Source organism: Necator americanus, chromosome V (assembly GCF_031761385.1).
Source record: "Necator americanus strain Aroian chromosome V, whole genome shotgun sequence".
NCBI lineage: Eukaryota > Metazoa > Nematoda > Chromadorea > Rhabditida > Ancylostomatidae > Necator > Necator americanus.
Window position 1 is genome coordinate 25,817,735 of NC_087375.1, and position 16,576 is coordinate 25,834,310.

Here is a 16,576-nt window from a genome sequence, read left to right on the forward strand (position 1 = left end):
GAAAAAGTTTCGAAAAAGGAGAACACTTAACTTAAAAAATTTCCATTTTGACTGGTATCGGTGAGCTCCGCATCAAGAATAGCTTCAGCAAACGAACGATCTCTGTAAATCCGAATCGTATACTATGTATGCAGGCTCTTGATCAAATTTGAGAAGACCATTTTAACCGTAGCTCAGTGCCCCTTTAGTGTAAAATCTATGTCGAAAATATTTCTAATTAATTTAATTACCTGATTATATAGTCAACATCATTGGATGAGTGATCAATCATCTCTTGGAGAAAAATATTCATTTGTTGATGAGCTCGAACGGTAGCAGTCATCTGAGCAAGCAACTATTTTCACGAGCAAGTGAAAATGATGATGTATTTCTACCTTCGCAGTAGTTTGATCAAGTCCACTTAACCTTGTTTGGGCCGTTGAATTTTTTGCCGTATTCATAATTTCATCGTAGCGTTTCCGAAATCCTGACGGTAAACAAACTGTGAAGGTTTGTAGATGAGAAGTGGGTTCTAGACCACGAAAACCGCATAGATCATCCTTGAATGACATGCCAATAGCCGGCAGATTTGTGCTATTCCTTCAAAAAAAAACCTTACTCTTTCTTTCTTTAGGAATTCATTCATCTCTGCCATATTGGTATCGGCTCGTCCATGTACGGAGCGGCCATGAATGTAGTGTCCATGAAGAGGATGTGTTAGGGAAAGTACGCTGCAAAAGCTGAATATCATATAGAAATTATGTGCTCTACGAAGTGTGATAAAGTGCTTCGGGTCAGGCCATCTACTTGGGGTGCATCAACGCCCACGACTTAAAGGTAGCATACCACCAGTCTGGGGTGGTACCGATTTCAGGTGGAGTGTCGGTATACGGGGTCGTAGATTATGGAGACCGGGGTGGTTCCACTCATCTCTCCCTGAATCACTGCAAGCAGCCGACCCCTGCTGTTTTTTACGATGCCTTCTATTGCAGCGCGCCACCCTTGCACGCATAGCTCCCTTACTGCCCATCGTGGGAGTCCGAATCGATTTTCGACGAATCGCAGGGCGGAGGCGGCGCAAGAGGTGTAGCGTTGCAGTAGATGGCCTCGTACAAAACAGCATTCTGGAGGCGGCTGTTTGCAGTGATGCAGGGAGAGATGGACGGAACCACTCCGGTCTCCATAATCTACGACCCCGTGTATACGGATACTCCACCTGAAATCCGCACCACCTCAGATTCGTGGTATGCTGCTTTTAAGTTCGATTTTTTTCTTCAACTATGATATGCTGTTGGGCGCTTGAAGCTTTCTTGAGCTTATCGGCCAGTGCTGAAGTCGAATTTCTTGTATGAGAGACGGTCTGTGTGGGTTTGAGTTTATTCGTCTTTTTTGGGAATTCGAACCACTGACAGTGCAGTCGCGTCCTATTACCGCTGCCCTATTCCATCGCCCTTTAAGAGCTGCTCGATACTGCCATTAATTCACTGGATCACTTCCTTTTCTTTTTTTAGTCAAATAATCTTTTAATCAAATCATTTAATCAAATGTAAAGCATGTATGGTAAGAAGGATAGATTAATTTGCAACGGTAAATGAAAAAAAAAACTCTTGCATTCCATTTTATGAAACTTAATCTTCAGAAGGGAGAGGGTTTCTAGGACTGCAGCTCTAAAGATTCGTCGATGGAGGTACAAGTACGATGGGAACGACGCCGTAACCTTTACAAACTTGGGGGTGGGGGTGGAGATGGCACCCAAAAAGTGCTCGTCATGACCACTCAAAAGGTTTCTTGAGGTCTGAGTCTAAACAGAGTTAACTGGTTAAGTAATTACTTCCATTAACATGGTCAATTTAATTGACCAATCATCACTGGTGTCGAAATTCGTCGTATTGGCTTTCTAATCCTCCGTCTGGAAATCTAACAGCTAACCTAACCAAGCTTAAAAAAATCGTTCAAAAGTCGTTGTGGCTTCCCAATGGCTAGAAGTTAACAAAATTCTTTCGAAAACCTCCGTATGTGAGGCCGAATCAACGGGAAGCCGTCTTCCACTTGAAGACTTGACTTCAAATGTGACAGCTGCCGACTCATCGTAATTTCACTCTAAGTACTGTGTAGCTGGAGCTTGCATCAAAATCCAATGAAGAATTTGAGGAATTGCTTGCTGATCGTGGATTGCAATGGAAGGAACAATCTGACCCCAACTGCGAAAATGATTGCGAACGCGAACAGCGAAGGTGCGCGATGGAAGTTCGTATGCAACAAACGCCGGTGTCATCCTAACTAATTATGCTATTAACGTAATTGCTAAATCAAGCAATCCTGTTCTGCAGCTCAAACCTCAAGAAACATGATTAGGTAACCATTATGACAACGTCTTAAAAAACCCCTCCCCACCCTTTTTTGCAACTGGCGACGCAACTTCCTCGGACGCTTTTCCCTGCTGAAATTGCAAGTGCTGAGAGCGACGTATACAGATTATTTCAAGAAAGAACCGTTTAATTATTTCTAAGGTCGATGTTTTAGCAATTTGCGTCAGGATATGTTCGAAGTGTGATCAGTGTGCTGTTGGATTTTGGCACAATAAAATTCGTGAGAGCTACATCTAGAAAAGAGAATTACGTTAGAAAGAAGGAACCAATAAGCTATTAACTCGATTTAGGTAAATGCATTTCTGCCAAAACTAGCCCTTTACGCTTTGCATTAACTTTTTGTCGTAAATAATGTGACAGCTGAGAGATTTGTAGTGACACAATGCATTGAATTTGAATTGTCGCTGTTTCATATTTGTTAAATGTGTACCCACTTGTCCATTCACGGACAAGAAACGTGGATTTAGAAATTCACAGGTTTATTGCGCTGTCGACAACTCGTAACTATTAATGAGACAATTTCTTGTTGTTTTCTAGTTTTACATAGGCAACGAAACTATGAAAGTTCCTATATAACCGTTTCCAAAGTATTGGTACTCGCAAAAACTCGGCGTACTCTTATGCACCGAATGCCTGAATTCGCACCACATGTTCTCAAAATCACATTATCCTCAAAACCCACACTCTTATTTACACGCGACCACTTCCGCCATATTCTGACATGAATAAGGGGTAGCGTGTCACGAAACTAACTGTATTAGCTGTGAGCAAACACAGAGTTCGGAATGTACATTACGGGTATGAACGTGGACTGTCCTTTTAATCGTTCTGAATTATGACGTGGGAAGCATCGTTTGTTCCTACGAGGCACATGGAAACACACCACCTCTTGAGCACGCCCTGCATCCACGGGCAAGCGGATGATGACCGATAAGGTCCCGTCACCAGCATCGAAAAAACACCATATGAAGCGGCGATGTTGATGAGAAAAAAGTAAGAGGCTGCGCGGTAGATGTGAGGAACGACTATTATAACATGGAGGGGAATTTGGTTCGACGTCGTCAAGTAGGACAACACAGAATATCAGAGGACACACATTTTGGATTGTAAGTTCTCATGCATCTTCCATTTCCGTTCCGTGGCCTACGATAGAGCACGCAGTGCTCTATCGTAGCGTTATGTTTGATTGCAGCAAAAATGCGGCCAAAGATCTCGGTGGTTGATTCTGAGTTGGTTTGCCAGAGGAATGAACATCGATTCCTCACCTTATGTTAGCAATTGAGCACAGATCAATGAAGTTATGAAATGGATCTAGAATCATGCGCTCTACCACCACAACCTAAACAAACAGCACTATAAAAAAGCTGAGATTAAAAAAACATAATGTAGTTGCTGTGAAAGCTATTCCGTTTACCTGTACAACCCATTGTAAGAATCCAACAAAAAGATAGCAAGAAACAACCACAGCGAATCTTGTCATGAATGTTGAATCGGTAGAGGCGGAGCCTAAGGAATGCCACTATCTCAATATCTTCATGTTTTTTCACCATCTTTTTTCATCATTACCATCGCCAAATCCGGGTTGAACAATGCTGAATCTAATAAAATTGAAAGTTTCTAGTAACACCATAACTAAAACCAGTTGTAATCCAACAGAAGTAGCACGAACACATCGAAGTTCTGCCCATTCATTAGCGACTAGATATGTTCGCCTGAATAAATATTCACAGTTGCAATAAGCGTACTTTAAGTACTAGTAGTAGTACTCCAGAGTAGCTCTGGAGTTTAAATATTTACCATACAACGACTGGCAGCTCCATTCTATCCTTGGATACATCTCTAGAGATAGGTCGATGTTGTTGGGTGTCCTGAAATAGCTAAGCTGTACTCTATAACGTTACGTAGTGGACAGGTTTTACTTATACTCTAGTCATAGTGGTTATATCAACAATGGTATACTCTTGGTGCAGTCACGTCAAGGTTAAATTTTCGTGGAAGGTACTAACCAGCTCATTCATCGAAATGTGACATTCACATGTAAATATTCCAGCAATGCTGTCACCCTGCTTTGTGGTTCAGAGTGGTAAGAACATCAATTTATCTGGAGCACCTCATGTTTACGGTAATGGCGCAACGCTCGTGATAGTGATAGAGAATTCGAGAAGTTCAACAAAGAAAATGTGCAGTACGGCTTTTAGGTTTTTCTTTTTGATAACACATTTACATACATGAGCGTATTAGCCTGGCAACTACTCTCTATTACACCTTGCAAAATTTCATTTACAAACTCTTTATTTTCGCACTTTAACCCTTTTGGATCAAATTATGAGTCTTCTACTTTATTATCAGAGATCAGACAAGTAAGATAGTTCTCTAAAACCTTACGCTAAAATTGTTTGTCTAGCATTGTTGGTATTTCCTCCTACTTTTCAAAAAGTCAAGCCTATAGTGCTTGTGCTTCCATCTCTACAGATCGATTTACCCGTCTGCCGAACTCTCGCTGCTGTACCTATGATTTCTACAGAGAGGACATCTTGCTGGGTGATGTGGATGGATGCATGCCACAAAGATCTATAGCGTGTTTACACTTTGATGGTCCCCTCAGGTCCTAATACTTAACCTCCTGGTTTTTGGGTCTGCTCAAATGCCAAATCATCTTGGACGGAATCGTACTCGAGACTAGTTCCTACTCGCTATATTCTTCCTGCCGTTTTTTAGTATTTATTTTCTGCATTTGTTTGTATTCATCCTTGCCATATCCCTTTGGCACGCCATTAAACGTAATAAATAAATAAATAAATAAATAAATATACGTGGATATGCATGTGTTTCAGCTATCACATTTACATCCGAATGTTGTAAACTATCTTTGCAAGCTTACCGTACCTCAAGCTATAGGTGCGAGTGTCTTTGCGCATTTCACTACAGTGCATAGAGGATACCTCCAGGCATAGAAGTTGCTCTTATTTGAACCTTTTGCTTGTTCCTCGTCTAGTGAAAAAATGTGGCTAGCGGCTATAGTAATAGTAATAATCATAGCAACAATTACCTAACAATAATACCTTAATCTATAAATTATGACTAAAAGTGGTAATGATAACTTATTAAATAGTACGAAGTAGAAGAAAGTTGCAGAGAGCCTTATTTTGAACGCACTTCAATTTCACCAAAATTAAGGGGCCTAATTCAAAGCATAATTGATATAAGACCATGTTTCTTCTGTAGATCTGTAAACACACAAAACTACTGTAGGAATAACAATAAAGGTTGACCTCAACAACTCGTGGTCTTTCCCAATCGATGAAAAACGTCTCTTGGAGAACCATTTCTAGTATAGTATGCACAAGTGCAATGAGTTTTAGACATAACGTAGTTACTAGGTACGCCATAAGGACCCATTCCTGAAAGAACCGTATTATTTTAACAGAAAGTAAGTTGTTTTTAATTTTTCTAATCTGAAGCAAACCTGATTCTCGTTGAGAGTGGAATAAAATGGATATTTTTGTGATTTATAGGCAAATGTGATCCAACACGACATCGCCGTTATCACAACAAAAAACACTTCTCCAAGCGCAGCGCATTCATACAATAGGAATTGAAGAACAGTTGAAGCGTCGAGAAGAGAAGCTTTGCCGCTGCGTCGTCCCCAGCTGAAATCTCAACTGGTCTGATTTCCGCAGGAGATCGGAAGTAGGGTTAATCCGCCGAACGAAACCGAATCTATGAACCTGTACGCTTTCATTGCAGCCCATAAGACAGAGAGTGGTCCTAGCACAGCCATGGAGATTTCCAGTTCCTGAATTACTTTAGCTTAAACGACTACTCACGTACAAGTAGCAGAAATGGGGTATTTTAGTATGGAAAATACTGCAGAACAAAGTTTTTTGGGTTTTGACGAAAAGATATCAGCGATTTCTATCCGATGGGATAAACTAGGAAGAGCCTCCTGATCTTATCAGGCAAAATCCTTAGAACACCCTGTAATGGGTTGCTGTAAGGAGGTTAGAACTCATTTTCTAACTTCTTCTGAAGCCGGGCACTGCAGGTTAACTATACGTTTTTTAAGGTTAAATTCGAAAAGTTTAAATTTGAAAAACTGCGGAACCGAAGACTGAAAATTACAGAAACATTGTGTATAAGCCATGATAATTTGTTTTTTCACTACGAAATCCTTGGCAGATGTAACTAATGCTTGTATGCTTGACTCTTTAAAAAATACCATAAACAGTCACAAATATGTAAATAACGTGCCCGATCATGACGTGATGGATCGATTTCGTAGGTGACTGACAACTTCGTCGGTACCGCGTCACTTTGGCTAGTGTTCACCTCCGAATATTCAATCCATAAATATGGTGGAAATATAAGACCATCTCGAGAACGCTAGAAAAAGATCAAAACTCACGGGATCATTTATTCAATTTATTATCGAGTCAGTTTATTTTTTTTTTGAACAGTCAGTCACCATACAGATATAATGTAAGATGTTGTTATCATAGTGGAGGCACTTACTTGTGATTCCACATGGAGATGTATATTTCTTGCGTATCGTAGAATCGGCGTGGAATTTTGTGTAACCAAACTGAGATCATCACTGAGGAAAAATCTCCGCGTGGGCACCCAACGATTGGTTTCCCTCGCCAGTTGGTTAAGAAACGTTCCACTAGAGGAACGAATCATGTTGTTTATAATTGGGATCGGATAGAGCTGCAAGCAGTAGTTGGATTATTCGATTTTTATACTGCTTGTTCTTAGTTTTACAAAACATCACAATATGAATGTGGAACATTTGTAAACTTTCACAACTTCATTTGTTTAGGTTGAGTAACTGGCTAGGGCCCTATGAGGTTTCTAATGCAAACTTACGCACGACGTAACTTCATCGTTTTGTTTTCGAACGGGCGTGATGTTGACTGTGCTTCAGAATGTAATTCGAGCTCAGAAAATTGCAAAAAAAAATATCGCGGTAACACATTTCTAAAGGGTGCAGCATGAAAGCCTGAGAAGATCGTCATTTTTAGTAGAGACCTCAGCGATGTCTTTCGAGTGCCGTAACTTGTTATTAAGCAAGTTACGGCACTCGAAAGACATCGCTAAGGTCATGCCGTAACTTGTTATTAAGCAAGTTACGGCACTCGAAAGACATCGCTAAGGTCATCACTAAGCATTAGCAAGTTAGTTAGCGTTCCATAAGGCAGTAGTAAATTCTAATTTGAAGCCACCTGTAGTTTATAACATATTTCCTTCCTTTCTGGATTACTCGCAAATGTAAAATAATGATCAAGACCGTTTTCAGACATGCTTTCAACCCTACAAGTCCTTCAGTTGCAGTTAAGTGAACCTTTACCAGAGTACAGCTTTTAAAAAAACATACAAATGTTTTGTGCAAATGATCAGTGTCGAAGAAAATTGGTACACAGTCACTAACAACATGATACTAAGTTCATTGTCTAAGTATTTTTGATGTCCTTTTGAACGACTTGATGAGCTCCCTTACCTGCGCCATTCCTTTTTCGTCGAAAAATTTCAAATAGGCTTCAAAAAATGACGCATCCTTGTCGAAAACCACTCGATCTGTTGCCATGGAACAATCCAAGTTGTATCTATAACAGTAGTGATATCGGTAGAGGGCACTTTTGATAGTTTTAACTTTGATGGCTAGAATATCGTGCATTCATTCATTCGCATTCTCAAAATTCCCTTCACGAACTCGTTTTCTAAAAACTTATTCGAACTCGAAGCTTTCATACTCCTTCTTCCACAGTACCTTCGTCCAAATTCAAATAAATAAGAAGTTTCCATCGCGGCACATGGCTGTAGAACCTTCTCTGCTCGAGTTATTCCCAAAAACGAACCGTTCAGAGCATATCTATAATTTAAGAAATCGAATGCGAAGTAGTACGAATTACAAAATTTTCTAATTCAAAAATGATCTTCACCTGAATAATATGATATGTAAATGACCGGCAAAACCACTATCGAACATGAATAGCTGAGGAATAGCGGTTTCTCTGTACAATTCTGTGTCAGCGTCGTTGGAAAAGAACAAAAGCGGTAGCACATTTCTTAAATTAAACAATCGATAATTCCAAATATGTACTCTCGCAGGAGTAGAGAACCAAACGGTTCACTTCCGAGTAAACTCACTCTGCACGTTGATGTCTCAATTTTTCTATGATGTCGCATGCAGTCCCGGCAGAAGTGTCGTAATTTTGAAGAACACAGAGATTAGCGAGAGTCTTAAAATAACATTACATCAAAATATAAAGTAGTTAACGCTTTTCCCCTCTACTTCAGGAAATCAAAATTAAGAAAATGAAAGGCTTGTGGGTTTAAGAGACTGGAAATGATTGGAATTAGAGCAGACAACGTGCTTTTTTTCCAGACCGTAACTGATCTATTAACTCTAAATACAGTAGTTATTAACAGTGGCACATCTTGACCTTTCTTCTCTGTCTCTGAGACCTTTCTTTTCATTTTTTTCTAAAATTATGTCTGTAAGATGGCGCTTCTAAAAATTACATGTTTTTAAAGTCTCTTATTTCATTTTTTGCCTGAAGTAACATTAAAAATGCAGTTTTTCCAGGCATTCCCCCAAATACAGACCACTCCGATAACGAATAGATTTGTACCGGAACGCTGAGTGTGATTAATACAGGGATAAATACTCTGAGATATCTTGGCAGTAGTTTCTCCCTCATCCTACCAGAAATTGAAGATCTACTAATCCAAAAATATTCATGGTGTTATAATTCTAGATTGATAATGATCAGGTATCAGTCGTGCGAAAATGAAGAAAACGTGGAGTTCAATAGAACTACACTTCCTGTCAACAAGGAATACGCTTTCTATGCTTTGCACTTTGCTTTGTTTTAATTTTTAGCGAATTGTTCCCTTGGTTTTTGTGTTCCTGGAGTTTGTCCTCTTATTTATTACGCTCAATGGTGCGTCAAAGAGGATGTGGGAATACAAAATACAGAACAAGTGCTATGAATACAAGGTGAAAAGACAGAAAAAGGGATATAACGAGCAGGGATCAGTTTCGTGTATGATTCCGGTCTAATCTGTTGAGTACTCAAGTTTTGTTTCTAACTCGACGGTTTATTTATGTCATCAACAACTTACATCACGCTTATTTTTTGTTTTGTATTGTTGAATTGCAGTTAACCTTTTCCGCACTAGGAACAAAAAAAAAAAACGTAAAAATGGACATGAGTACCTGACAGTCTTGCTCGCTTCCAACACTACATCTTGATGATACTCCTTCCAGGATTTCATCCAAAAGCGCTGAACGTACAACAGTGCCAGAACTTAGATGAATAGTGGTGGTTATGACCGGTGTTACGGCTGCAGACGCGCAGAGAGAACGATTCATCTGCAAACAAATGCATAATGCATGCAAATGCAAACGGTTTGTAATTTCTGACATGGAGGAGCACTTCACGTACCTTACAGTAACACTCTAATGTCCCACATAATTCGCATGCATTTTCTTCCCGGTTTGGCATTGTTCCTGAGAACTACGAAAATTCTGGACATCCGAAGTAGTGAGTAAAAAGGTTGCTTTCATTACCTTTCCCACATTTTTTGCACTGACTGGACGAATCTGTATCATTCTGTGCTTTCGTGATCGACTCTGTTAGAGATTCGCCGCCGTGATGGCTAATATAGATCGAACCTCCAGGACAACATGGAGGTGACGGGCAAATGATGCATTCAAGACCAGATGGAGAAGAATAAAACCCTGAAAATTCTTGATCCGAAAGCGCTACCTCTGTGCATCCAAAATACTTTGGAAAATATCATTTTGTGCAGGAAGCAAATCCTGTTCCCGTGGAACGATGGAAGGTGGGCCTCAACACTTGCAGTTTATTGGATGTGAGGAATTAGCTCCCTAAGTTAATTACGAGGAACACTAGTGGAAACTAATCAATGAGTTCAAATAGAAGATGGCGTTCTGCTCGGAATGAGCACTCACCTTGCGGGCACACTTGGCACACAATAGTTGAGGGAGTGATGTTTCGGATAACTGAGCCCGTGGGGCATCGACATCTGCGTTTTGAAGCGTCTGGCACCGTACCATCCGTGCAAGTCTGGCAGCTGAACAAAAACTATACATTTGCGTAATATAATTGTAAGATATACTCCACAAGAATCAATTTTGTAAGTTCCCCAAGTTGGATTACTCCGGAAATGATGGGAAGTGTAATATAGCAAAGGGCGGAAATATTAAGCAGATAATTATCATTAAAGTGGACCAGCGGCACTTGGTCAAATGGATCCATTCCAGATCTTGCCATACTTACAACACTAAAAACACGTCAGCTAGCAGCGACCGGTAAGGGCACTTGTGGAGATAATTTAGGTGTCTGTTGCAGTTTTAGCAAATTTTTCAGAAGTCGATTTGTTATACTCACTGCGTAAAATCATACAAGGTCAAAACGACATGAAACGCGGTGCAATTGTGTAAGCTGCTGCGCTCGAAGCGGTGCGATGGAGCGTAGCGGTTAGGATCGACGAAGGACCCTTCCAAGCAGCATTCTTCGCTGCAGTTGGCTGTTTGGGTCCCACTCCGACTTCAATTGATTTCTCGACCGCTCGCACCGCTTCGAAAGCAGCAGCTCGCGCAACTGCAGCGTGCCTCATATCGTTTTGTCCTTAATACAACATATTTCGATGTAGAATAACTATAATACAGTTTGCCAAAATTATTATTGTAAAATCTTTAAAGACGCTATTACTCTTGTTTCTTTATTCTCTAGTATTTAATTACAGAATCTTTCTCAAACACTTAAATAAATAAAATTAACTTCAAAGGAGAAACATTGTCATCCCTGTAAAATCTCAAAGTAAAACAATTATTTCAGATAAGCATTGCAAGCAACTAATATTTAAACTAGTTGTCTTTTTTGCTAGTTATTTATTTGTTCATTTCAAAACACCCATATATAGGTGTGCCATGAAACAAAAACAAGAAAGAACAGAGTTCACTGGAATTTCGCCTAAGTTTTATAAATCAATGTTGATCTTTTTAGTGCATTGTATTATTATTATAAAGAAACCCACAGTTTTATGATAAGTTATCATCCTAGTCGTCTTCTTTTGCTAAGTTACCGGTAAAGAAAGAACTTAAGAAAATCAGTTTAGGTGATTATATGGTGATTTCGTGACTAATAAAATTTTTTATCCCTTAGACATTCACACGAAAAGCTGCTGTAAATAAAAAAAAGTGAAATGAGGGACCTCACCTTATCGTACGGGGATTAAAGTACTGCGTTTCGCTACAGTTCCGTTCGGTTAGGTACGGCACGGCTAGTGTCTGAGCATACTGTCCACGACATAATTGTACTCCAATAGAAGAAATTAACAGAACAGTTGTAAGTAATATTACCATTATGGAAACTGTGTAAGGTAAGCCATGAGGTGGTCGGTCCGAATAGCGGTTGTCATGGTTACTCGGTTGACGCTTCGCTGAAGAAGCAGTGCCCTCCAAGAGTGCCAATCAGATCCACATGTGAAAGATAACAGCTAATAACAGGATCTACAGTAACCGACTCGTCTAAGTTTAGTAATGACATTAAGCACCGATCAAGTAATGAGCAAGAATAAAACTTTTCGAGGAGGGAAATCGAGTGTTGAACAGTGAGAACCGAAGCATACAGGATGGGTGAAAAAAAAGGGGGGGGGGGGGTGCGTAATAGCTCTGACTCCTCAAAAATACAAGAGTTAATGCTAATTTCCTATTACAATATAAACAAAAAAATTACAAATGACAATATTCAAAGAAGCTGCTGAAATAGTTATCTTCTGCTTGTATAAGAGGATCCAAAGGAGAAGCACGAAATCGACGTAGAACAGCGTGCTAATTCCAATATTTCCAATATTATTGAATATTCCAATCTACTGAAGATTTCAATCCAAGTTTAAATTCAGGGTAATGATTTTCTATAAGTTTTTCGTTGAAGTATACTCATACATAGAAGTTGAATTTGGGTGGTGGTCTGGGTTGTTCGAAAACCACTGAGGCTTTGTAAAGTCCCGAGATCACGGTTGTTGTTCGCCGTGCTTGCTCCATCAAAAAAGTCAAGATTTTGATAGTTAATTGAATTTTCAAGTAAGAATAAGTAGTAAGATAAGTAAAATCTAAACATCAAGTTTTTGATATCTTCGCGGAAAAGGCACGGCACTCTACGGGTTTCCTCAGACTGATTGGTATCCGAAACTAATTCCTTTTTCAATTTTGATGAAATTATTAGAACAATTCTTCTTTGTTTCGACGGCTCACATCGTCAACAATGTAGTTTGTCCACCTCGCTAAGTTCGTTCTCTTTTATTGTTTAAAACTTTTAAGGATTGTTTCGTTAGCACCAGTATCCATTGGATGACAAGGTGTTACCTTCCTAACTGTACAAACAAAGTTGAAAATTTGTAAGTGGCTATTTTTAGTTATCATTTGTTTTTCTGTTATTTCACTTTGCGTTTCTGTTCCACATTCTAGATATTGGAAAAAGGATTTCTTGCGCTCTTAAGTGGCTAGAAGTGCTATTCCTTGCCTGATTCGTGAATAACAAATTGATTTGATATCAATTGCGATCAGTTGACTTTAGATTTCTAATAAGTTTTTTTTTTTCTGGAAATGAGCGATATCGGAGGAAAGAGCGCCATTGGCGAAAAAGAAATAATCGCCACCAATAAACACAGTAGTGTCGTAAATTTCTTGTTGATGGTAGGGATGGTAGGGTAAGCATTTTCTTTTTAATAGAGTTACTGACTTCCATCTGTATCCCTATGCAACAAGAGCTTTCGTTGAATTTTTCTCCTGATACAGGATGATTTGGCATTTGCTCACTGATGGACCCGTTGAACTAACGATATTCAGAGTCCCTCATGTTCATTGTGATTGGAATTGTGATTTTCAGAATAGAATCATTCAGAATTCCACAGAGTTCTCTCATAGTCAACCTTTCGAACTGATGGCCAGATGGCACAGGCATTGATTAGTTTTCAGGAACTATGAGAAATTTCAGAAAAATATTACGGGTCTTAGAATTATTTGCATATATGTAATGACGGCGCAGTCTTAAATTTTTCTCATTGTAATTTGCTTGAGTACCATGATATATAATAAGGGCTTATTCTGTCACGTGTGTGTGTGTGTGTGTGTGTGTGTGTGTGTGTGTGTGTGTGTGTGTGTGTGTGTGTGTGTGTGTGTGTGTGTGTGTGTGTGTGTGTGTGTGTGTGTGTGTGTCACGAAATTCGAAAAGGGGGTGCAACAGGTTTACCCACGTCGTGTTGGGGAGATACGGATCCAACGGCGTCGGCCTGGCGCGCCGGCGCCAGTATGCAGTAAAATGGGGTGGGACGGGTCCCACGGCATCGAATCGGTGCGCAATAACTTCGTGTGGATGTCGCGAAAGGTAAATTAGACCACATCCATAATATGTGCATATCAAAACAGCCACTAATCTCTGCAACCGTTTCATATTCATGGCCACTGCACGTGTTGCATTGCACCTCTATGAATCCTCTACGTATCTATTTCCTTGTACGTTTGCCTCAATTTGTCTCAAACGGCTGGTCAAATAGTAGAACAGTTTACATGATGTGGTGAGGGAGGTCATCTTTATCAGTACGATGATGTCGTTCACATCATTTTATGTTGAACATCATTCTTTGTTAGCTGTTGGGGGAAACAGGAAGAACATGCATACTTCGAATAATGCTTTAAAATTGTGTCTATATTATATTGGAACCGAAGAAGTGATTGAAGCTGAAGTTTGAATATTCTCAGAATGTAGAACTGAGGCGTTAGAAAGAAAGCTATAAAATCTTTCGCCTTTATTTATGGTAGAAAAGAAAGAAGAAAAGGTTGTTAAAAAAAGAGATTTCTGATTTTACAGAAAATGTCGCTACCATTAATTATCGATTAATTTTGATTAATTGATCAGTGAAGGCGAGCGAAGAGAACATCACAAAAAAGTCTGAAGTCCGGCTTTGGCCGGACATTCTGACTGGTACTTGTATATTTCTACTATACTCTGTTCGTTACCGAACCTGTCCTTTGTTCCAAAATTTTGCATAGCAAAGTAGGACAGAAAATCAGATGGACAGCAGATATAACACTAACAAATACGACGCAGTTGCTGAATATCTGTATATTTTTGAACTATAAAATGTATAGAGACCGTTTCAAATCTTGAGTTAATATTTCAAATTCACTTCTGTCGTTCAGACGTCGCCCGTACAGTGAGGGCAGTGGTTGTCTGCAATGACGCGCAAATTATTCACTTGAGCAAGTTTTTCTGAATTATAAAGAGGTAAAAGTTTGCTACGTACCACAGTTGGATTAATGTCGTAACCATTTGACAGAAATCTTGATGAAAATCTAAGTAAAATTTGTCATCCAAAATGATAAGTCAAAATAGGAGTTCAAGAGAAGGTGAAAGCACCGATCATTGCACTCACTTACTGAGAAAGAGTTTTGTTAATCTATTTGGTGGAAAACTGTGACGAACGATCCATGTCCTTGCATCAATATCACGCGTGTATTCGCTCATTACCTGGAGTAAATTATGGATTGAAAGACACATTCGAGTGAGTTTTTGATGTTCCATTTTCTTAACCAGTGAGCTTTGTTTTTAAGGATTCGAGGGATTTTCAAGAAGGAAGATGGGAGACGTTCTCAACGAAGAACGAGCTTTAAGTTTTAACAATTTCTGGCCTATGTTTTTCACATTTCGTAAAATAAAGGTGAGGAAATGTCAGTAAGTGATGCAAAAGCGTCAACTTTTTGCGTCGTTTCGTATAAAAATGATTTAGTAAAGATTAATTCCCTTTGACACTTCCCTTATGAGCGTTAAGTAATTCCTATTTAATTTAAATATCAGATTCCTTACAAATATCTTACTTCATCTTGACTTATTCGATATAGGGATGAAATAACTGCCACAGGTATCGCATACCATGCTGTTGGTTGAACATTTTTTATTACTTCAGAGCAAGGTATGATGGCATCTCCAACATCCAGCACTGCCTTAAGAGAAACAACGTTTACTTCCTTTCCTCCTGCTGTGCTCCTCCATTAGTAACAATTTCGTTTTTGAATAGTATTGATTGTGATTGCGACAATCGTGGTGATTGCTATTATGATCTCGCACATGATCAATACCTATCACAAGCAAATCTTCGTTGCAAACGCTTGTGATGGCAATTTTATTTTTTCTGTATATTATGGGGCACTGGAATAGCTTTTCCTCGATATTTCCAGATTTTGTTAGTGAGAAGTAAATAGAAAAAAAACGATGTTGATGACTGATTTGCATTCTCGGTCTCATTTTGAGAATTTGAACTCCACAAAAAAATTCCTTCACAAAAACTAACGAAAGCAAGTGAGAAAATCTGGAAAAATCAACAATATCATCATAGGAATCAAAATATTACATTAGCAGTGGCTGCCATGAGATACAGCAACAGGTAGATGCACACTACTACCACCAATGTACTGAAGAAGACAGCACTATAACCCATTGGATAAACCAAATCTAAACAATCTGATGAAAATAAATCAAATAAAATTAGAAACCAAAACATTTACGGACGGCGCAAACTCCGTAAAATTTGCTTCAATGTTGAATTTCCAAGTATCGTTACACGGAATGTCATTCTAAGGGAATAACCAAAATGTGAATGCGCTCTAATAATGTCTAAAGGCGAGTTCGAAACGATGTGAGAGCAAACCAACCGTCATACGACATGGCTGCTTACAAAATGTTGTTGACTGACATAATAACGAACAGATCCTGAGAAAACTATCACCCGATTTTATCCTTAGTGGGAATTTGATAGCTAGGTCGGAGTATTCTATTGACCCGGCCCATAAATGTTGAGGTTTTTAAATTGCGTCGAAGGAGTATTTCCCGTTTTATACAATTGGGTTTTGTAAGAGGGGCGCTGAAAGCGCATTGAAAGATGGGATAAAGCTGTGAGATGGAGGAGGGCATATTTTACACAAGGAAATTTTGTTCTTCTTAACTTCTAGCAGGATAAACGATACAGTGCACGACGATGATTGATCGCCTCCGTGTTCCATTTTATTCCAGAATCATTTGAAGTTTTTGAAGGCGTGTGCAGCCTTACAATGACCTACAAATTTCAGCAGATGACACTAGTCGACTGCAGAGAGATGAAGAACTTGGTAGGGATTGGAGCAGTTTCAAGTCATCGATCGA

At 39.3% G+C, this 16,576-nt stretch overlaps 1 protein-coding gene across 4 annotated transcripts; it reads right to left on the minus strand.

Moving 5' to 3' along the window:
* Window positions 1-26: 26 nt before the first annotated feature.
* RB195_015210 (uncharacterized protein) lies at window positions 27-16,102 on the minus strand (the record flags this gene model as incomplete). 4 transcript variants are annotated; one of them, XM_064205810.1, is made up of 28 exons in its annotated part: window positions 27-102; window positions 231-322; window positions 375-539; window positions 599-710; window positions 3,614-3,687; window positions 3,763-3,854; window positions 3,915-4,060; window positions 4,146-4,216; window positions 5,621-5,749; window positions 5,815-5,998; window positions 6,077-6,144; window positions 6,600-6,731; window positions 7,846-7,951; window positions 8,116-8,217; window positions 8,288-8,413; window positions 8,496-8,587; window positions 9,568-9,723; window positions 9,797-9,861; window positions 9,922-10,092; window positions 10,327-10,448; window positions 10,867-11,005; window positions 14,403-14,491; window positions 14,568-14,611; window positions 14,685-14,733; window positions 14,814-14,908; window positions 15,256-15,381; window positions 15,789-15,889; window positions 16,090-16,102. In XM_064205810.1, 28 exons carry the CDS (start codon window positions 16,100-16,102, stop codon window positions 27-29), a joined length of 2,937 nt encoding a protein of 978 aa, XP_064061688.1. The 4 variants fall into 4 exon arrangements, with proteins under 4 accessions (XP_064061688.1, XP_064061689.1, XP_064061690.1 ...); XM_064205809.1 differs by lacking the exon at window positions 16,090-16,102 and adding an exon at window positions 15,947-16,010; XM_064205807.1 differs by lacking the exons at window positions 6,600-6,731; window positions 10,867-11,005; window positions 14,403-14,491; ... (4 more) ...; window positions 15,789-15,889; window positions 16,090-16,102 and adding an exon at window positions 11,597-11,742.
* Window positions 16,103-16,576: the final 474 nt, after the last annotated feature.